The sequence below is a fragment of the Typopeltis vanoorti genome, chromosome 22 (assembly GCF_054136105.1).
Source record: "Typopeltis vanoorti isolate ZY-2024b chromosome 22, IOZ_Tvanoo_1.0, whole genome shotgun sequence".
NCBI lineage: Eukaryota > Metazoa > Arthropoda > Arachnida > Uropygi > Thelyphonidae > Typopeltis > Typopeltis vanoorti.
In genome coordinates, this window is record NC_143570.1 from 78,392,624 (window position 1) to 78,416,006 (window position 23,383).

Consider the following 23,383-nt stretch of genomic DNA (forward strand, 5'->3'; position numbering starts at 1 on the left):
CTGGTTAGAGCAAGTGGATAGTAGTTACGTGAGGATTTTAAATCTTTCACTAGCTTAGGAAAGGCAATAATAATTGCCTTTTGCCGAGTATCTGGAAATATGCACTCACAGAAAATTCTGTTATAAAGGTGCAAGAATTGATTCATGGATGACGACGACATATGTTTTATGACCTTATTATAGATATTATCAGGTCCAATCACACTTGGGTAGCACTTAAGCAAAGCAACTTTCATTTCTTCTGTAGTGAATGGCCTGTTGCATTCTTCAGTGCTGTTTGAAGAAGAGAAAATTTGTTGTTTTTCTGCTTCTCTTTTGGGTAAGGAACTCTGGGGATAAAATGATGTTGATGTTTTGGCAAAAATCTCCCTAAGAGTATCTGCAACTATGCAACAATTATGTTCTAGGATGGGAAGATCATGGTTGGTATCTGCCTTCTGTTTTCTGGATTTTTTTCTCATACTTCTTTGCTGTTGATGGATCTTGTTGTAGATCCATCAACAACATATTGGATGCAGATCCAGTGTAATGGATGCAGAATTCCTTCTGGATCTGATGATGGATGTGCCTTGCTTAAGCATGTCAGAAAGCAAGTTCCTTATTGCCCATCCACAGTGCTAGTGCACTACAGGTTGACCAAGCTCTTGTGGATAGATTCTCCATTAAAAAAAAAAAAAAAACACTTTCATATTACCACTACTCAACAGAGTCAGTTGAATAACTAGTTTATTACAGACATCATAGTAATTCTTTCAAACACAAACACTGACAACTGAAAATTTAACTTTGGACAGTTTCAACCTATACTATATGAAAATAATTATATAAGCTTGTTGTCATGTCCATTCTGTGTGGAAAATATATTTCAGTGCAGTAATTTATGTTTTAAACAAGCTGTAGGTACAAGATCAATCCATAAAAAAAAAAAGAATTTTTTAAATTAAATTCCATTTTTATTAGCAAAGTGATTTGAAAGAGATAATTACTACAGAAAGGATTATATTTGGAGGAGTAAGCAGGAGAATAAGAGACCCTCCCAGGAAGTTGTAGAAAGGTAAGTAAGCAGTAGACTCTGATTGCAAAAAGTTCTTGGGACAGTAGGCTTTTTCTAGGACTGTGATGAGTTTAAAGTACAGTTTGCTAGATATGTTGTTCGCCAAATAACATATCTATCACACTTTTTTTTTCTGGTGCAGGAAGATTCACTGTTGGAGCTGTCTTCCTTTTAGTCTGTGGGTTGGTCACTAGGTGATGCACATCAGATTTATTTGCTTTCAGCATATGGAAAATCTGAAAAATTTCTCTTATGAGAATCGGTTGAAAATCTGCAAATATTATATTTTTCCCTGTATTTACTTTGTACAATGTCTGAAAATTTAGCAATTAGGTAAAACCAATCTTAGGTTCAAAAACACATCACTAAAAAATTTGAAATGATATATATATATATATATATATATATATATATATATGTTACCCATTATAACAAATAGAATATAAAAGAATAAGAGCCATAGCTAAAAGAGAAGTCAGAAAAGACATAGACAAGCATGGAACAAATTTGTTTCTTATTTAGAACATGATTTATATAAAATAAGACCCAATGTATATAAAATTTTGAAACACTTAAATGCAGATACCAAAGAAAACATAAAATTAAACACTGAATTGAAATTAAAAGAATTTCTAAATTACTACACAGAATTGTGGACAAACAAATATTTTAAAAAAGACAATTGGCAAACAATTAACGAAAATGAAAGGGAAATAACTAAAGAACAATTAGAAATCAGCCTGAAAGAAACAATAAAAGGAAAATCACCTGGAGAAGATAAACTAGGTTCAGAACTATATAAATATGCAGGAACTAGATTCAAAGAAAGACTCGTTATTTTAAAATAAAATTTATTCAACTGGTATCCCCCAATAGAATGGAAAAAAGCAATTGTGATTCCTATTTTTAAAAAAGGTAATAGAGATGACCCTAAAAACTATAGAGGTATCAGTATACTAAATTCCTGTTACAAAATATATAGCAGAATCTTAAATAGCAAACTAATGAAATATTCCAAAAACTTTATTTTAGGAAGTACAGAATGGATTTAGAAAAGGATGATCATGTATAGACTGACCTTTTGCCTAAAATTAATAATAGAGAAAAGAAGAGAATACAATTTAGAAACACATATTGCATTTATTGACTTTGAAAAAGCATTTGACAAAGTTAACAGAAACATATTATTTAACATATTAAAAGAAAGACAAATACCAAATAATATCCTAAAAGCTATCACAAGTATATATGAAAATAATCAAATACAAATAAGATTAAATCACGAGCTATCATATATGAGAGAAATAAACCAAGGGGTCCGACAGGGATATCCCCCTCTCAGCAACTCTTTTTAATATCTACTTAAATGAAATAATAATAAAATGGAATAAAAATTTACATCAAGGAATTAAACTTTCTTCTACAGTAAACACTCTCCTCTTTGCTGATGACCAAATAATAATTACAAATTCAGAAGATAAACTACAGAAAGCTATTTTAGATCTAAATGAGATATCCAAAGATTATGGCATGATAATATTAACAGAAAAATCAAAAACTATGGTCTTTAAAGGACAAGATCCAGCAAGAACTAAAATAGTAATAGATAACAAGATCTTAGAACAGGTGAATTCATTTAATTACCTAGGATGTACGATCACATATGAAAATGAAAAAGATATAAACGTAAAAATTGATTGAGACTTTTAAACTGTTGAGAGGTGGTTACAGGGTTGACACTGGAGAGTTCTTTCACTGTTGAACAGCGGGAAGGAGAGATGACAAGAGGCCATCCCTGGAAGTTACGAAAGGAAACTGTGAGCAAGAGGATGAGGAGTGGTTTCTTTGCATGGAGGGTGGTTGAACCGTGTAATACATTGCCTGATGGAGTGGTGAGAGCGAGAACGATCAATGAGTTTAAGGAGTGGTATGATAGACTTTGTGTTTCTTAGGGGGGACCTCCCCACGATGAGTCTTGACAGACTTTATGTTCTTAGGAAGGACTTCCCACGATGAGTCTTTTGACTCCATGGAGGCCTGAATAATAATAATAATAATAATAAAAATTGCAAAATATTTAAAAATAACAGGTGTAATTAACTCTATAGTTAAACCAAACCTAGTTCAAAAAAAAAAACAGAATAAAAGTATGCAAAACGAAATCTGGACAATAAAACAAAAAGACAAACAAAGATTGACAACAGCAGAAATGAAGTTTATGAGAAAAACGGCAAAGTATACCCTATTTGATCACAAAGAAATGAGGAAATTATGAAAGAATTAAACCAAGAACCAGTAATAGAAAAAATTAAAAAATATAAACAAAATGGATGGAACACGTTCAAAGAATGAAAACAGAAAGATTACTAAAACAAGCCTTAAAGTACAAGCCATTAGGAAAAAGAAAACCAGGACGTCCTCTTAAATGATTCAACGATGACTTCTTTAGGCCGGAACAGGCCTAAATCCTTGATATGCATGATGATGATGATGATGAGGAGGAGGACCCATTATAACTAAACCATTTTTATTGCAGTTGTTGAAAGTTTTTCCACTTGGTTATACTATAAATTAAAGATACCAAGAAATTATATACTTGGTTTAATCCTTTATCCAAGTGTAAGGAAACAAAGTTTGTGCCTGAAGTATTTTCAGGACTGGGTCAACTCGTGGTAATTTGGTATGATTCACATCACTTGCAAGATACTAAAGCAAGTGATATGAAGTCATACCACCTTTACCACGAGTTGCCCCAGTCATGAAAATACTTCAGGTGCAAACTTTGTTTGCTTACACTTGGATACATCTCCTTGCAGACATGTATAATGCTATGCATTATGTGAAGAGGTATACATGTCCGCAAGGAGATGTGCTTTGCATTATGGGATACTAAGGCAAGTGATGTGAAGTCGTACCACCTTTACCATGAGTTGCCCTAGTCGTGAAAATACTTCAGGCGCAAACTTTGTTTGCTTACACTTGGATAAAGGATTAAACCAAGTATATAATTTCTTGGTGTCTTTAATTTATGGTATAACCAAGTGGGAAAAAAAAACTTTCAATAACGATCTCTATCTCTAATCCAGAGGATTTTAATAATAAGGTGTGACACCTTTTGGCAACTCGTATAATGAAAATATGACTTCAGCATTATTTCAAAATTGGTATCACCTCTGGGTCTGGCTCTCACTGATGAGAACTCAATAAAGGTTGATACTGGTTGGTGGTTTGATTCCAGGGGAACAGAGTTTTTGCTCCCTTAATGTTTTTGCTTTAGGGAGCTTTTGAGCATCGAGGGATTTGGATCCGTTGGGGTGGCCTGTATTAGGGCTTCCTTGGATGATGCTTTTCCTGGAATATGAGCAGTTCTTCTTGGTAGTAGGGGAGCCTGTCACTGAGCAGAGCCACCAATGAGTTAAATGATCACTTGTGTGATCTAAGTGATTGCAAGAGTTTTTGGAGAGGTAACCCTGCACTTAAACAGAGAAACTGGTCTGGATAGCGACCCTTTCCCCTTCCCATAATGCATAGCATTATCCATGTCTGCAAGGAGATGTGCTTTGCATTATGGGATACTAAAACAAGTGATGTGAAGTCATACCACCTTTACCACGAGTTGCCCCATTCCTGAAATTGTGGGTTGCAGAAATTGGACGATAGGCGAAGGAGGGGTGATATGATTGAGACATTCAAATTACTGAAGGGTTTTTATAAAATTGATTCAGAAGATATTTTTGAAAATATGACTGGTGGTGGGAGGACTAGGGGCCATGCATGGAAGCTGGGCAAGAGCGTGGTTGACAATGGTGTTAGAGCTAGGTTTTTTACTTGGAGAGTGGTGAATGAGTGGAATAAGCTTCCAGAGTCTGTTGTGGGTGCTACGACTGTGAATGAGTTCAAGGCAAGGTATGACAGATACTGTGTGAATGTTGAATAGTTGTTCTTGACATGATGTTAGGGCCTCCCTCGATGAGTCTGTCGACTCCTTGGAGTTGCCCAGAACAATAATAACAATAATAATAATAACAAAATACTTCCGGCGCAAACTTTGTTTGCTTACACTTGGATAAAGGATTAAACCGAGTATATAATTTCTTGATATCTTTAATTTATACGTTTTTATTGCAATATAGGAATAATAATTCTTTCCTCACTTGATGAAACTAATGATATTTACTATTTAGGATGATCACTATTAAAATGTGTTATGTTGTTTTAACAATAAGTCACTTGAATAGTAACATTAGAAAAATGAAATTGTATATATAGTGTGTATATATATATATATATATATATGTCAAAAGTTGCTCTATGTTGTGATAAGGAATACTGCCACTACCTAAGAATGCAAGTATGATTGCAGCTGTACACCATTTTATGATGTTTGCATATATTATTGTTTACAGAGTGGCAGTGAGACCAATCACTTGGCCTTGAGTCAGAAATGAGCAGACATAAGGAATCTCAGAAAGAAATCTGATTAGTGTATTTGGAAAATTACAAAGCCAGTCTTGTGGAAACACAAGACTGACCTTGTCTTAGGACATACTGTGTCCTAAATCAAAGCATGTTCTAGACCTAGGATAATACTGTAGATGGAAGAACTCGAAGGAAGCGAGATCAGCAGTACATGGGTATTAGTTAAGAAAATTTCAACAGCAGTGGCAAACTCTATACCTGGAATAAGAAGTTTAAAGAAGACTGGGATAAAATGGATGGCTAATAAAACCAAGCAGGAATTGCAAAGGAGGAAAAAAGTTATAGGAAAGGTATAAAGAGAGGTGGAGAGCAATTATATTATGAATAAAAGATTCAAGCTATAAAAGCAACCTATATTGTAAGGAGAAATTAAAATATTAAAAGAGACTAGTACTATTACTATATAAGAAAGACTCAAAGGAGTTATTTGTTATGTGACTTGCAGAAAAATGACCTTGCTGGATGGAGATGCTAGTTGAGTAATTGGAGTGCAAATAACACAGTTATTTAATACTACTTGATTAGGATATTTCATTTTCAGGAAAAGGTTTTATTCCTAGAGAAAAAAGGGTACAAGCAGTGAAGGATTGAGATTGAAAGAGGTTAATGCATTTGGAATATGAAGTACACATTCAGCATGGATGGACAAGATTTCACTGCCTATTTCAAATGAATATGCTAAGGTACTGAGAGTTCAGTTGAACTAATTGTTTATGAGTGAGATTCTTTATAGAGATCAGCATAAATTTATAAAGCAGTCTTATTTCAGTAATTTTTTCACATTTTATAATGCATTAATTTGATGAAAAGAAGATGCTGCTAAAGCATCTTCTGACAAGTTATCACAAGTTAATATCTGAGTTGTAATGGCTGGGTTTAAAACCTCACAATGTTGCTGGTAAACAATTAATATTGTTCCTAGTGAGATGTGGTGTTGCAGAAGGCTGTTGAGGATATCAAACAAATGAATGAGTGCTAGAAAGCATTAGTAGAACATTAAGCCTCCTTAAAGATATTGACAGAAGAAAAAGCTGAAATACTTTGGACACATTGAAAGGATGGAAGGAGGACTTCTCAAAACAGTAATAGGAGGTAAAGTTACTGGAAAAAGAGGAAAGAGTAGACCCTCAATGAAATGGATGGGTGGATGGATGGTGTGTTTGAAGTAACTGATCTTCAGAGAAGTGAAGCCTCCAGAAATGCATATACCAGGTCTGGTGTGGCACATCAGAGGAATGGAGTAACCATATGGCATCTGATGATGTATACTCTCTGTCCAAAAAGAAACCGAACTTTTCGAAAATAGAAGAAACTAGTGGCACCACCTGTTGTATCTTTTTTTGTTGTCGAAAGCGGCAACCTTCACTAGTGTTGTGTCAACTGTTTATGACAGACTCGGCTGCTAATGAAACAGTATGTTTCATTAGCAGCCGAGTTTTAGTGCCAAGAGTAGCAGTGTGTTTTGACGAACGGTCAGAAAATGAGTTTCAAACAGAGAGCTGCGATTAACTTTTGTGTTAAACCTGGTAAAAGTTTTGCCAAAATGCATCAGATGCTTCAAAAAGTATACAGCGATGAATGCTTAACCTGTACTCAAGTTTACGAGTGGTTTAAGCAATTTCAAAGTGGTCATGAGACGCTTGAGGATGACGAAAAGCTGGACCGTCCAAAAACTGGACTGAGTGAATTAACATCCAAAAAGTGCGTGATTTCAAGAAAACCCGAAATCGTCCGAGATTGATTGAAGATGAATTGGAGATTCCAAAATCAATTGTGCACAACATTTTAACCGAGAGTTTGGGCCTTCGTAAATTGAATTCGCGAATTGTTCCCGACAACCAAAAAATGTATCGAATTGAACAATGCAAGGACCTCATTAAAACCACTCGTAAGACTCAAACTTCCTTGAAATGATAGTTACTGGTGATAAATGTGGTGTTTTGAGTATGGGCCCGAAACAAAGTGCCAGAATTCTGGAGACCACCAGAAGAGGAGCATCTGAAAAAAGTCACTTGGAGAAGTTAAAAGTAAAGACAATGCTGATTTGTTTCTACAATTCCAAGGGCATTATCCACAAAGAATTTGTTCCACCTGGCCAAATGGTCAATGATGAGTTTTATCTCGAAGTTTTGAAGCGATTGAGGAAGAATTCGTCGCGTACAGTATGAATATCGTGATGCAGGCAGCTGGTCACTTTTGCACGATAATGCACCATCTCATCGTTCAAACATTGTGAGACAGTTTTTGAGCAAAAAAAACAAGTTTGTGTGTTGGATCACTCACTGTATTCACCTGATTTAGTACCCTGTGACTTCTTTCTCTTACCCCGACTTCATTTGATGATGAAAGGAAAGCGATATGACACCATTGAAAATGTTCAAGCGGCACTAACCACGACCCTCAACAGTATCCCAAAAACCGATATAAAAAACTAATTTAACGAATTAATTCACTGTGCCAAATGCTGTATTGAAGTATATAGAGTAGAGAGAAGCTGAGGGAGAGTATGTTGATTGAAATAAATTATTTGAATAATTATAATTGGCCTGTGTTTTATTTTCTATCAAAAGTTCAGTTTCTTTTTAGACAGAGGGTGTACAATGAATAGATGGGACTGGTGAAATGTAAGATTTTAAACTTAGGGATTCAGAGAGGGAACGCTGTGAATTCTATTGATAAAAGACCATATTTAAATGAGAGATGGCTCATAGCCTTGGTATACCATTAACAGATCTGGTCATCTCGATTTTGAGGAGATAAAGGAACTTTTGCAAAGATATTAAGATGATTAACAAAGTGATATCATGACTGCAGAATGATTGCTATGCAAATAGATTAAGTTAGTCTATATAGGTTAGTCCTTAGGTTTATTGGATGGAAGGAGGAATAATTCTGTTTGTTGAGAGATGTTTAGTGGGTGGGTACTAAATTGAGATTTTCCAAAGGGTGAAATGGGGAAAGCCATCCTTAGAAGTTGCAAAAGAGAGTAGTGAGCAATGAATGAAAAGTGAAGTGAGAAATAAGTTTTTTTGCTTGTAATAAGAGATTACAAACCAAGAGTGTTTTGTATGTTTGTTTGTTTCTTTGTGTGTGTGTGTGTGTATGTGTGTGTGCATGCTGAAAAAGAATAGTATTAAAGTTTTCATTCAAGGATGCACAAAGTAATTCTTAATTTATATTTCTATTTAAATTAGATCAAATTATAATCTTACCTGCTGTGGCTCCAAAAACTGATGCATAAATAGCCATTAGATTATAGTTAATGCAAAAGGAGCTAAACATTGTGGCCAAGCCACATATGGTGAGACTAGCATTGTATAGCCACAATCGGTTAATCCCTTTCCGGTCTGATAAATAACCTAAGATAACACGCCCTATTGTATTAGCAATGCCAATAACAGAAAGAAGGAAACTAGCATCTTCTTCTCCAGCAATTTTCATTCCAACAGCCCTGTCCTTTGTGTACACATATGGTACATTAAAGCCAATGTTGGTGAAGAAATTAGAAAGACCAAACATGAGAAATATGATATCTCTCATAAGGGAGAAATCTGTCATTTGGTGGAAAGCATCTTGCATTTCTTTGGAACAGTGAAAGAATTCTTTAATCCTATTACTTTTCTGATTTTGAGAGTTTGATGCAGGAAGGGAATGGGAAGGATGAAGGCTAGAGTTTGAGTGATATGCTGGAATATTCAAGATGCTACCACTATAAAAGATGTCTTTGCGGTACATGAGTCCTTGAGGTTGATGAGTGGGTGATCTGGGAGTGAATGTTAGAGATGTTGTCATTAATATTGTTTGCTTTACTTCATTCAAGAGTTTTCCTTCAGACACTGAGTGATCAACAGAATTCTGATTAAGAATTAAGCTACCTGTCCCTTCCTTAGAATGCAGAGGAAGAGAAACAGTCCGACAAGGTCTGCCATTAAATTCACTGTTGCTAACTACTACTCCATTTGAAGTCACCTCTAATGATCCTTTTCTCATTATGCCATTACACATGTTTTTCTTATCTAGATCATTATTTATTCTTTCACAACTATCTGTCCTGTTTGCCCTTTCAATTTCCAAAGGTCTAAACAAAGCCCCAAATATACAGCAATTCAAAACAAGTCCAGCAATAATAAGCATTGCACCTTTCCAACCAAATGTATCCACCAACAACTCTGTAAATGGTGCCAAAGCAAAGGTGCCAATTCCTGAACCACATACAGCTATTCCAGTGGCAAATGCACGTTTCTTCTCAAAATAACAAGAAACACATACAATTGCAGGAAGATACATCAACCCAAAGCCTGCCCCTGTAAAGGAAAAGAAACTGATCATTAATGATCTTGACAAAATAATAATATATGATATAACACAACATATTTTATTAAACAGATACTTTGGAAGATAATAGAAAATTAAGCTTTCCTGATCCAAGATTTGATGTTACACATTTACAGGGACATTTAAGATCCTGCACTAGTCAATTTTCACATAACTCCATATCCCCATCCTGCTCTTCTATGACATTACAAATTAAAAAAAAAAAAAGTAAATACATACAGTTTAGATATATTTATTTCTATCCTGTTACTTGATTAATTATCATAATTCCTGAAGTTAATATATTATACTTGAAATGACACCTCTAGAGAGTCCAAAGACTCATCGAGGGAGGGCACCTATTCCACAACTCTCCGTCTCTGCTACTACTTTCATCATCTACACCAACGCCATCTACCGCTGACCACCACCATCACTAGTATTTTCACAGACAATCACGAACATCCATGCCCATGGCAGGATTTGAACCCGCAGCCTTTTGACTGGAGAGCAGATACGCTGACCACTCGGTCAAGAGCAGCTGACTTCACTTCCAGTTGCCCTAAATATTTTAATATGTAAAACACATCCTAGGATGCTGGAGAAGATAATACCCTCATTTTATAGTTAAGAAACTCACTGGACTGATTTTAATGCATATTGAGGTCTCATCAATATAAAGCTAATGGATATAACAGTACTGGAGCTAACTCAATCAGAGAAATAATATTTCTTGCATATATTCCATCGAAGCAAAACACTGTTTTGCTTCGATGGATACAGCTTGTCCATAAGGGCTGCAATGAATGCAGCTCCAGCATTGAGTATACTAGCGAGCAGTACTGGCTAGTATACTCAACACTGGAGCTGAATTCAATGCAGCTGTGCAGCCTTTATGGACGAGACCCCACTGGTGTATAAGCAAATGTTTATTATATCACTATAATTTACTATATTTTATAATTATTATCAACAGATCTCCATGGAGTCAAGAGACTCATCATGGGAGGGCTCCACTCTCACATGCACAGCTCATCATACCTCAACTTAAGTGCACACTTAGGAATATATTTCCTAAGTGTGCACTCACCACACTTAGGAAATATATTCCAATCACCCACCACTCTCCATGCAAAAAATCTATTCCTTTCCCTCTTGCTCACACTGACAATATATAGCTTCTGGATATGACCTCTCGTTCTCCCCCGTCTCTAGGTATTCTATGAAAAATCTCATCCATGCTAATCTCACAATTATCCCCTTACCAACTTATTATTATTATTATTATTATTATTATTATTATTAAACAAGACCTCATGGAGTCAAAGACTCATCTAGGAGGTCGTTTTATCTCACACACATCTCATCATACCGGGTCTTAAACACATTCAAACTCCCTGCAGACACCACACTCTCAGGCAAGGCATTCCAATCATTCACAACTCTGCACGAAAAAAACCTGCCTCTCACTCCCCTACTCACACCCTCTTTATACAGTTTCCAGGTATGACCTCTGGTTCTCCCCTGATCTCCCACTATTCTCTGTAGAACTTCTCCACCATTGATCCATTATACATCTTTATCATGTATCCTCTCTTCCTTCTATCCACTAGACAATGTAATTTGCATTCTCTCAATCTGTCCTTATATTCCACATTCCAGAGACCAGAAACCAACTTAGTCAATCATCTCTGAACCTTCTCCAACATCTAATCATCCTTTTGAAAACCTGGCGACCAAATCTGTACACAGTAATCCATATGGGACCTGATCAATAGTCTTGTAAAATGGGATCAAAACATTCTTATTTCTACACGGCAGTATTCTCTGCATCATTCCCATAATCTGTTGTGTTGTCCACAATTTTAGCAAAATGTCCATGAAATTAAGTCCCTATCCACCATAACCCCCAAATCTTTTATCTCCTCTAAAATATCCCCACCAATCCTATACTCTGCATCCTATCTTTGCTTCCCAAAATTTAAAACCTTACACTTTGCTATATTAAACTGACATCCTCACACACACACACACTAGCCAATTCAGTCAGTCTATTTAGGTCTTCTGCAAAGCTACAACAGCTGCTCTACTTCTCATAACTCTCCCCAACTTTGCATCATCTGCAATAACTGGATATCACCATTTATGCCTTTTCCAATGTTATTCACATACAAATTAAACAACAATGGCCTGAAAACAGACCTCATGGGGCACGCCACTAATGACTTTCTTCTTCTGGGAGGACACTCTTCCATACACAATCTGCTGATACCTATCAGAGAGTCAATCTCCACTCCAATGCACTAATCTACTATGCAACTCCATCTATTCCAATTTAACTATTAGTTTGTCATGTGGCAGTCTATCGAAAACCTTTGCAAAATCGAAATATACTACTGTATATGCAAACATTCCCCCCCCCTTGTTCAATGTATTTGTCGCCTTATAATAAGTAAGCAAATTGCTAAAACACAATCTTCCTTTAGTAAATCCATGCTGTCCATTAAAGAGACTTCTACTACTACTACTGTCCACCCAGTTCTGAATCCTTGTCCTCGCTAGCAGAATTCTCCAACACCTTGACCACAACTAATCAAAGACTCATGTTAAAAATGTATGTTAAAGCTGTTGTTAACTCCCCGAAACATTCCCTCAAGACATGGGGTGTGATATACCATCAAGTCCCATGGCCTTGTTGACATCATCTCACCATCAGTGGTTCCTCCTTCCATTCCCACTGGTCTCAAGTTCTGCATTATGTTAAAATCACAAGGATGGAATACTTTAATGAACTGCTCATTATTCTCCCATTATCACTGACCAACATCATCCTCCCCCCCATAACCATTCATCCTTCTACTGGCCACATATTGAAAAAAACTCTGTAGGATTTCTTTTAGCAACATTTGCTAAAAGAAATTTGCAACCCTTACTAAGCGAGTCACCTTCCTTGCTTGCTCTTTATACTCCTTGTCTAACTGATTATCTCCACTCATCTCGTGCTTCCTCCACAATGCCTTTTTCTTCCAGATTACACACTTCACTTCTTCAGTCATCCATTTTACACCTACCTTATTTAATCTCCTGACTTTGGAATACACTCAGTCAGATACTTCCTGAGTAGAGACCAAGCAGCACTGATTTCCTTCCCATGCAATTCCTCATTCCATGATATCGCTGCAAGCCACTTTCTGATCTGCTATAATCACCTGCCTTATACTTCCACATATAGCCCTTTCTCACAAAAGTCCTGATATGGCTGGCCATCACCCAAGTGATCATTTCATGGTCATTTCACCAACTAGAAGAAGCTTACTGCTTCAAAACCACTGTCAGTATTTGCATCTTACATCTCCATCCTAGATGTGGGCACACCTCCTCTGCCATTATCAATAACACTCATCCTCCCTTTTTGCTATGTTCTTTCTTCATGAAAGACTACATATTTCTCCATCTCTATTCCTCTCAGGATATCATCCTTGTTCAACCATGTCTCACTTATACCAATAATTTTTGGGTGAACGAACTCTATCAATGCTACAATTTCATTCCCCTCATTTGAATACTAGCATTTGTAAACATACACACTAGCTTGTTTCTGTTTCTATAACAAGTCCCACTAACCCCACTTCTTGACATGAATCCTCCATATTCTCCCCTGTCCATTCCTGTCTATCATCACTGATATTTCACCCCTCCCCAGACCTAAATGTCACCCCCAGATACTTGACTGTCTTTATCCTTTCTTGTGCACTCACACATCTACTCCTGAGATCATCATCATCTACACTTTCCACACAGTGTCCTCTTGTCCACCCTGACCTCCCCCATTTCCTTGTCCACTCTGTGTTCCTGCTCTCTTATTTTCTTCACTCATGCCACTCACCTCTCCATTTGCAAACTTGCCTACCTTAATCTCATGCGCTTCCACAACACCTGTTACTTCTTCAAGTCTTACATTCACTTCAGTCATTCTCTCTCTCTCTCTCTCTCTTGCAGCAACAGTTTCTCCAACTCACACCAAATCCATTCAAATGAAGCCAATCTCTTTTATACAGCACTCTCCATGCCTCAAACTCATCCCACACATTCAGAAAATGAACTCCTTTCTCCTCACACAACTCTGCTAGCATACCATTCATAATCTTCGCTCACCTTCTCAACTCATCATTATCATACCTGGACAACACGCTGACTACCTTAGCTACCACACTGTTATCTTTCACTCTCCTTAACAGTTGCATGATATCCCTCCTTACATTCTTCTTGTGTTACCAGTCAAATCATTCCTACCAACTACCACTACCAACTCTTTTTCTCATGTACTCCTCTTATCCAATGCTTCAATCATCCTGCTCATGTATACTGATAAATTATATTATTGTCTCCAACTCAATTTTACTTTAGCATATTTTTGCTACTTGTATATGATTTTTACAATTAAGGTGGCTCCAGTATCACCAAATATCCAGAATCCTAGTGATGAGAACTCGACAAAGGTCAGTCATTATGAGATACTTAGAGCAACTTGTAGTAAAGTTTCAATTGCTTTCATTATATAAGTGGCTGTTATTATTAGAATTATTATCAGACCTCCATTGAGTAAAAAGAGTCATTGCAGGAGATCTACAATCTTGAGCAAATCATTGAACTGGGTATTAAACCCATTCACAGTTTCCACACTTACTAAACTCTCAGATAACCAATTTACCAGCAACTCTTATGCAAACAATCTGCTCCTCATACAGTTTTCAGGGCTGGCCTCTTGTTCTACCCTTGTATTTCTGTACTCTGAAAATCTCCTCCACATTAATCTGGTAACAACCCTCACAAACATGTTCAATCATATTCCCTCTCCTTCTATTCGCAAGGCACTGCATGAATTCCCAGAATGTCTTCATATCCCACATGCCAAACATCCAATAATGACTTAATCCTCTCCAAGATATCCTCGGGCCCCTTGAAAACCAGATGAACAGATCTATGCACACAGTAGTCCGTATAGGTTTGATCAATATACAAGGAAACCATAACCTCTTTTCTTCTGCATGTCAAGGTCTTACTCATCATTGCATAATCTGTTCTGATGTTTTCACAATTTTAGCAATGCAACTCCTAATCTTCAAGTCTCTGTCCATCACTATTCTCAGATCTCTTTTAACTTATTTAAAATTTCCCCATTAAATGTATATTCTGCATCTCATCCTTGACTACCACATTTCAAGAACAACTTACACTTTGCAACATTAACACACAGTTTATTTAGATCTTCTTGTATGGCCACAATGTCTGCTCTACTCCTCACAGTTCTACACAACTTTGCATAATCTACAAACAGGGATCCAGTTACATTCATTTCAGTTTATTAACTAGCTTGCCATGTGTCAATCTGTCAAAGGCCTTTTGAAAAAAAAAAAGTATGCCACCGCATATACATTTCACTTACCCAGAGAATTTGCCACTTTCTTGTACTACATAAGCAGATTGCTAAAAAAAGTTCTCCCTTAACAAACTAATGCTGATCATCATAGAGAAAACCAGCATTATCAATTCAGTTCTGAATCCTAGACCTCACTAATCTCTCTAACACTTTAATCGCAACTCAAGACACGCACAGACTGGCTTATAATTTGTATCATCAATCTTATACCCTTCCCCTCCCCATGTACTTGAAGCAGAATAATTTCATTCTTTTTCCACTTCTTTGGGACTTGCACTATTGCAAGATTCATGATAAACAGGTATGCCAAGGATGCAGTTAATGCCATGGAGCATTCCTTCAAGATACCAGGTGATACAAATGATACTTGCCAAGAAATTAAATTCTAGTTTAATCCTTTATCCATGTGTGAGCTAAGAGGTTTTGTAAATGAAGTATCCTTATGACTAGGTTACTTATATACAGAGGCTGATGACTTCACATCAATTGCCTTAGCATCCCATAATGCAAGGCACACTTCCTTTCAGAAGGGCAGAATGATTTCATCTTTTATTGAAGTCTCATCCATGGCAGCCAGACTCAGGAAGGATATCAAGAATGAATTAATGCAGACATAATATATTTCTTATATACAAATGGCAAAAAGGTATATTACCTTATTATTAAAATACTATGAATCAGAGATAGAGGTTATCATTTTTTTTTACTTTATTAGAAAGCAAATTATATGTGCCAAGAAATCATATTCTTATTTAGTCCTTTATCCAAGTATGAGCAAACAAAGTTTGCACATGAAGTATCTTCAACTCATCACCCTTTATACACAAGTAGTCTAGTCATGAAGATATTTCATGTCTGGCTCCCACTGATGAGACCGCAATAAAGGTCAAAACCAATCTGACTAGTAACCCTCCCTTAATGCACCACTTTTTGCAGTTCTGAAAGAATGTATGATTTGCAATATGGACTACTAAGGCAACTAATGTGAAATCATCAGCTTCCATGTATATAAGCAGCCTAGTTGTGAAGATACTTCATATGCAAACATTGTTTGCTCCCACTTGGATAAAGGATTAAACAAAAATATAATTTCTTGGCAAGCGAAGGTAAAAAAAAAAAAAAACTTTCAACACCTAGTGATATGTTTTCAATTATTACTGCCTTATTAACTCAAGTTTATATGATTCCTCATATACTTCCTGCTCGGTCACTATTAGTCCATCCTCTACCATAGACTCTACACTCAAGCTCATGAATGTAATGCCAAAAGGCATTACATTCAGGAAATACCCTGATAAACTCTCAGGATTGAATATCTTAACTATATCATCTGCAGCAGTTACCAATCCACCACTGTCATCCTCTCATAATCATTCTTTCTTGTACTTGTCACAGCTTGAATGGATTTCTGCTTGTACTGCACTTTAACTGTCCTTACAAGCTTAGTCATCCTGGCCTGTTCTCTGTACTCCTCTTGAAACTGATTGTTACTTTTCATCTTGTGCTGTTTCAAAGTCTTCTTTTTTCAGAATGCATGCATGCTTAATCTCCTCATTTATTCATCCTTTTTACTACTGCATTATTTAACCATTTCACTTTTGGAATGCACTCAGATATTGTTAAATATTTCTTGGATAAATACTTCCAAGAAATATTTAATAGCATCAAGAGCATCATCTCTCTCTCTCTCTCTAGCTCTTTCCTTTTGATCCAACTCTTCTTTTCATGCTATAGCTCCCATCTATGTGCTAAGTTTATCACTGACTTTGTAATATATCATTTCCTCACAGAAGTTCTGATATGACTGGCTACAACTCAGATAATCTCCTCACTGTCACTCTCACCGACTGGAGAAAGATTAGACATTCCATTCACTATTGTATCCGTTACACAACCCAGCATAAAATCTAAAACTCTCTCATACTGAACTTTAGTATTAATATTACTTCCAAGCCTCCATGGAGCCAAAAGACTTATCGCAAGAGGTCAAATCGTCACAGACCTACAACTATCATACCTAAAACAATCAGTAGCACTGAAGCACTCACCACCCACTCTGGCAATGTATTCCAATTATTCACCATTCATCATGCAAAAAATCTCTTTTGCACTCCCTTACACATGTGAGCTTTGTAGTTTCCAGGGATGACTTTCTCCCATCACCTATTACCTTGTGCAACAATTCCTCTGTATCTATTTGATAGGTTCCTATCACCAGTTTATATGTCTCAATCATATCACCACTACTCCTTATGTCTCCCAAATTCTGCAGACTGCATTCCTAATCTGTCTTCATACTCAATATTCTAGAGTTCTGAGACAGTCTTAGTTACTCAGCTCTGCACTTTATCAAGGTTTTCTTATCACTCTTATATCCATGTGACCTTTTTTTTTCTTTAAACAAGCCTTATAAACAAGGAGCTATATAAGCTCATCCAAAGCAAGCTTTTACAAACATCCATGCCAGAGGTGGGATGAATCTATGCCCAGAAATTCAAATGTGGCCTGATTAGTGCCTTATAAAGCAGAATTATTGCCTTCTTATTACACTTGTGAGGATTTTCTCATTATAACATAGCAGCAATTTTTTGGATAACCCTTACAACTTTTGCAATGTGTCCCTGAACTTCAGTTTCCCATCCACCAAAATCTTTTGTCTTCTCCACCTCCTGAAGCCAAGTTCCCAGCAATATGAAAAACGTTATTCCATCTTCTCTGGCCAAAGCAAATAATTTACACTTGTCAACAATGAAGTGATATCGCCATTCTTCAGCTCAAAGCACCAACCTATTCAAATCCTCTTGCAACAACATGTGTCAGAATTTTCTGACATTGCTCTTCCTAATCTAGCATCATCAGCAAACAATGAAATACCTCCTCTCACACTATGTATTGTAAAATTCGATGCAGTGTAAATTTTTTCCATTTTTTATTGCATCGACTTTTACAGGGGTCACATCCAAAATTCACAAAGGTAAACTTTATTTGTTATTGTAAATAGAATACAAAATGCCTATGTATAAAGCCCAAAGGGAATTAACTTGCTCCTCGTACAAATAAAGAATGTTAAAATGGTAAAGCCAAAGGCAATGCCTTGCCATTGGAATGTTATTTCAAGTTAGAGCTCTGATTGTAGTGTAAGAGAAATCTCTTGTTTACAAGTTCCGTCTAAGACGACCTTCAAGGTCAGTAGAGAAAGGGGCGGCATGAATCAAACATAATTCCACAGTCCAGTAAAACAGAAGATTAAAGATGTACAAAAGGGGAGAAAAGAGAAGTTAGCGGAAATGTTAGATCAAAAGAATCAAGAGAGTCATGAGGAAATATTTGGGATTTTCAATCCTTAACCCAAGGTTCCAGAAAAGACTGAATATAAGGCGTGGATCTTCAACCATGAGGGATCAACATTTTGGCCACAACATACGGAAGTCCGAAGGAGGAAAAAGAGGAGACGGAGGTCGATCTGTCGCAATGTCCAAGATCAAAAATGATGGTCAACAGGAACAATTAGCCACAGAGGAACCGAGCCGGACCAGATGCCTGCCACTTTGATGAGTCTGCATATGCTCTGACTGCTGGATCCATCACCCGAGCTTCAAGACGCTGGGAGATCGCATTCCAAATCCCATCAACAGATCTGACTGATGTGCTGGTGCTCCTAGGGCCTCTAAGGAAAGAAAATCCAAAAACCCAAAATGGAAAGGAATCTGAAGACTGAAATGAACTGAGAAGAAGTACGCTAAAGAGAGGAAGAACTAATGTGAGTTAATTGTTACATGTTATTTGGTATGTGATGTAAGAGAACTATTTTAGATGCACAATTAAGTTTATACTGATAAGATATATATATATATATATATATATATATGTCCTAGAATAATTTGATGCAAATTTATGGTTGGAATTTTTATGTGTGTAGACCAGAGCATAGCTATTTCCTAATTGGGCCAAAAGTTTAATTGGTAATTATAAGAAATCCTAAAGTTCTATGTTGCTAATTGTAGAATTGCATAGAAGTTATGTTCTGTGATAATTAGTTTAAACAAGCAATCATAATTGCAGTTAGAGTGATTCTTGTAAGTTCATTGCATTTCCCAGGAAATTGCCATAAAAGTTTGTCATATTTAGCATAAATTAAACTAAGGTTAGAAAGAGCAATTTTCCTATTTTGTATGTATTATATTCTCAAACTTAGTATTGTATATTCAAACTTAGTATTTAATAAACATGCTTGTTATTTATATCCAAGGAGTGCTGCCTGATCTTAATATGCAATACACTGTTTCCAAATAAACTCAATACTGTGAGCAGAGAATTAAATGATACATAAGATAAGGAGTGCATAGAAAGCCATGACTGTAATTTAATTAAGAGAGGATTAGTATTAGCTAAAGACCTACTGGAAGTACTACTATTTCTTATACCAAGTCGGGATCCCTAGTGGTGCAATCTTTAAACAAAAATAAATTTCTAGTGCTCTCAGATATAAGAATATAGTCACAGAAGGTAGAGTAAGAGATAGAACCAAGAATAAGAAATTAATAATACAGCATAAATAGATAATCCCCAAGTTTGCAATAGCGCAATAAAAACACAGTTTACAGTATTATATCATCATCATTCCAAGGGGCAATCCCTGTTGCTATGAAAAGTTCTCTCTTTCATAGCAATTATATGAATTGATATCTAAATTAAACAGCTGTGGTCTTAGAACAGAATCCTGTGATACCCAACTTGTCACCTTCTTTTTCAGAACATTTACCTCCCCCCCCATACACAACTCACTGGTTCCTATCAATCAACCATTCCTGTAACCAAGCTACCAACTAATTATGTATCACTTATCCTTCTCAAATTTCAACAATAGTTTATCATGTGGTATTCCACCAAATACTTTAAATCATGCTACTCTTGAAAAATTTCCATTCTCATCAATCCAGGTTGCATTCTGTCTCTAACACCTTTACTACTACACCTGACACACATGTTTGACTACAGATGGACACCACAGACATGGATTCTCCATTATTCATTGGCATTATTTTTCCTTCTTTCCACCCTTCTTGAACAGTTCCTGTTTCAGCCTTCTGCTGAACAACAAAGTGAAGGGAACTGCCAGTGCTTTTGCATTCCTGTAATATGCATGGTGATATCCCATCCAGTTCTGAAGCCTTATCAACAATTAAGGTTACTTAATGTTCTAAATGCTACCCATTCCAAACTTATCAGTCTTCTGTCATCTTTCCTGTTGTTATTTAACACTACTCCTAACCCTCCTACATGAAATGCACTAAGGAAATACTTATTGAACATTTCCAATACATCTACAGCAGATGTGACCTGTGTTCCATCTCCAGGAACTAAATTCATTCTTCCATATTATTATTATTATTATTATTATTATTATTATTATTCAGGCCTCCAAGGAGTCAAAAGACTCATCGAGGGAGGTCCTTCCTAAGACATAAAGTCTGTCAAGACTCATCGAGGGGAGGTCCCCCCCTGAGAAACACGAAGTTTATCATACCACTCTTTAAAGTCACTGACCGTTCTCGCTCCCACCACTCCATCAGGCAATGCATTCCACGGCTCAACCACCCTCCACACAAAGAAACCACTCCTTACCCTCTTGCTCACAGTTTCCTTTCGTAACTTCCAGGGATGGCCTCTTGTCATCACTCCTTCCCGCTGATCAACCCACCCTTTCTTCTACTGGTGACAAATGTAGAATTCTCCAGGGCTTTGCTTTACTGCTTCAGCCAATCTCTTTTCATATGCAAAATTTCAAATGCAAATGAATTTTTTCTTCCTCACTACACTTGTCACCTTCTTTATGTTCTACTCTTTAGAGAGGTATATCCTGTTCTTTATATCTCCTCTATAACCTTCTTTCTCAGAAGCTCCTGCATAATTCCATGATTCATTCATAACACCCTACTTTATTTAGCCTCCTAACCTTAGGAATACAATCTGACATTGTCATTACTAACTGATTTTGGACCGAGTCCCAGGAATTGCTGATTTCCCTCTGCTTCATTTGATCAAGCCACTGTACATTGCCAATCTGTTTCCTTAATTTTCATAGTCTCCTGTTCTCTAATGTCACACATCTTTTTGATCCATGCAGCATGTTTCTACCTAGCCACTCTCCACATCAAAAGCACATGATTGATCACTCTTTCCCAATTGGTAGCAACATGGTGACATCTTCTGCAATCACTGTGTGTGAGATGATATTATTAAATCCAACACTTACTATGTCTTATGTGTTGCTTCAACTACATGCTGCATAAGGTACCCTAAGTGGCTCAAGGAATTCAATCTCCTTATTAATGCATGTTGTTTCTTGCTTCCAAAGTTAGTCATCTATTATTATCACTCTCTTGTCACTTACCAGACTCATCTGTCTAAACATTTCAGAATCATTTTTTTCCCCTCTATATTTCCTGGCCTGTAGCAAACACCTACTATATATATTTAAAATGCATGCTCCTCAACCTCAATACTAAATAGCCTGAAAGCCATTTTCATTACTGCTTTCTTTAAGTTCCACATGGAGGAGACACATCTCTTCTGAAATCATCAATAATATTTCACCTCCTCTTTTATCTTTCCTTTTTCAAAAAATGCTATCACCATTATATTCTATTTTTGTGAGTATATTATCCTTTGTTAAACATGCCTCATTGATACCAGTGACCTGTGGACTAACTACATCAAAGCTACAAACTATGCACCCTTATCTCTACTCCTTGCATTTGTATATAAGTGCAACAGCTTTTTTTTTTCTGGTCTCTTTTTCCTTCTCACAATTTCCTCGCCCTATCATTCCTATCATTGAAGTCCTTTGACTGTTTTGGTCCGAATGAGGCCATCCCTCCATCATTTATCTCACATCAATCCTGGTAGTGTTCACAGTCCCACCATCCAGTTTTTGTTTCCCTGACTGGCTATATGTTGTCCTCTTATCAACAGTTTATCCAGCTTCACACTGCAGCTCTCACTCAAATGCAGATCATCTGCAGCAAGCAGGTCCCTGATACCTTGAAATTTATGCCATACATCCACATACTCAAGTCCTCTCTTCCTGCACATTCTAGTTATCTTACCAGTGGTGGCCTGTACATAAGACTGCGACACTGTAGCACCTCTAAGGAAAAAATGAAAACATTAAATTTTGTTTGTGTTTATAAATAATAACAATGCTTACAACATTATATAAATGCAATACAACATGTTAAAGGTTACAGCATATGTTTTGACATTGATTGAATAGTTAATAAATGGAATTGTTCAATTAACGCTTTAGATTATGAAACAAATGCACTGCGATCTAACGTCGATATTCATTTGCTCTTGTCATTGCATGTTACGTCATTCCCAACTGTAACTGCTCAAATGGCGGTGTATTTTTAGAATGCTTACACGCCTTATTTCTGTGAGATATGAAACGTCTATTATTGGTGCGTGTGCGTGGTGAACTATTTTTTGTAAATCTTATTTTATTTTGTTAAAATAACATATAATTATTTATTTATTATAGATAGCTGAATTATGCCGAGTGTCACTGTTGAAAATATGAAAAGAATAATATTTTTTCAATTATCGTTACACAAAACAAATGCACTGCGATCTAACACCGATATTCGTTTGCTGTCGTTGTACATTACATCATTAGATACACTGTCGCTTGGGCAGTGTATCTTATGCCTGTGCTCGATATTTCTGTGACATATGAAACATTTATTATCGGCAGTTGGTGGTGAACTATTTTTTTGTAAATCTTATTTTATTTTGTTAAAATAACATATAATTATTTATTTATTATAGATACAAGGTTGAATTATGAGGAGTGTCACTGTTGAAAATATGAAAAGAATTATATTTTTTCAATTATCATTACACGAAACAAATGCACTGTGATCTAACACCGATATTCGTTTGCACTTGTCATTGCTATTGATCCAAAACTTTTATTATTGGTGTTTGTTCATGGTGAGGATGAAATATTTATAAAAAAGCAATTTTTAATATGTAAATTTATTTATTAATAAATTTGTTACTGATTAGGAAAAAAAGTGTTTTTTTTTTTTTTT

At 36.2% G+C, this 23,383-nt stretch overlaps 1 protein-coding gene across 5 annotated transcripts in view; it reads right to left on the reverse strand.

The window, feature by feature from the left end:
- LOC150094505 (monocarboxylate transporter 12-like) overlaps positions 1–23,383 on the reverse strand; it is a 191,830-nt gene that overhangs the window by 47,411 nt on the left and 121,036 nt on the right. For all 5 annotated transcript variants that reach the window (XM_090411878.1, XM_090411879.1, XM_090411880.1 and 2 more), the window contains one exon: positions 8,746–9,837. In XM_090411878.1, the coding sequence (XP_090268004.1) occupies positions 8,746–9,837 (1,092 nt within the window). The remainder of the gene's footprint in view (positions 1–8,745; positions 9,838–23,383) is intronic.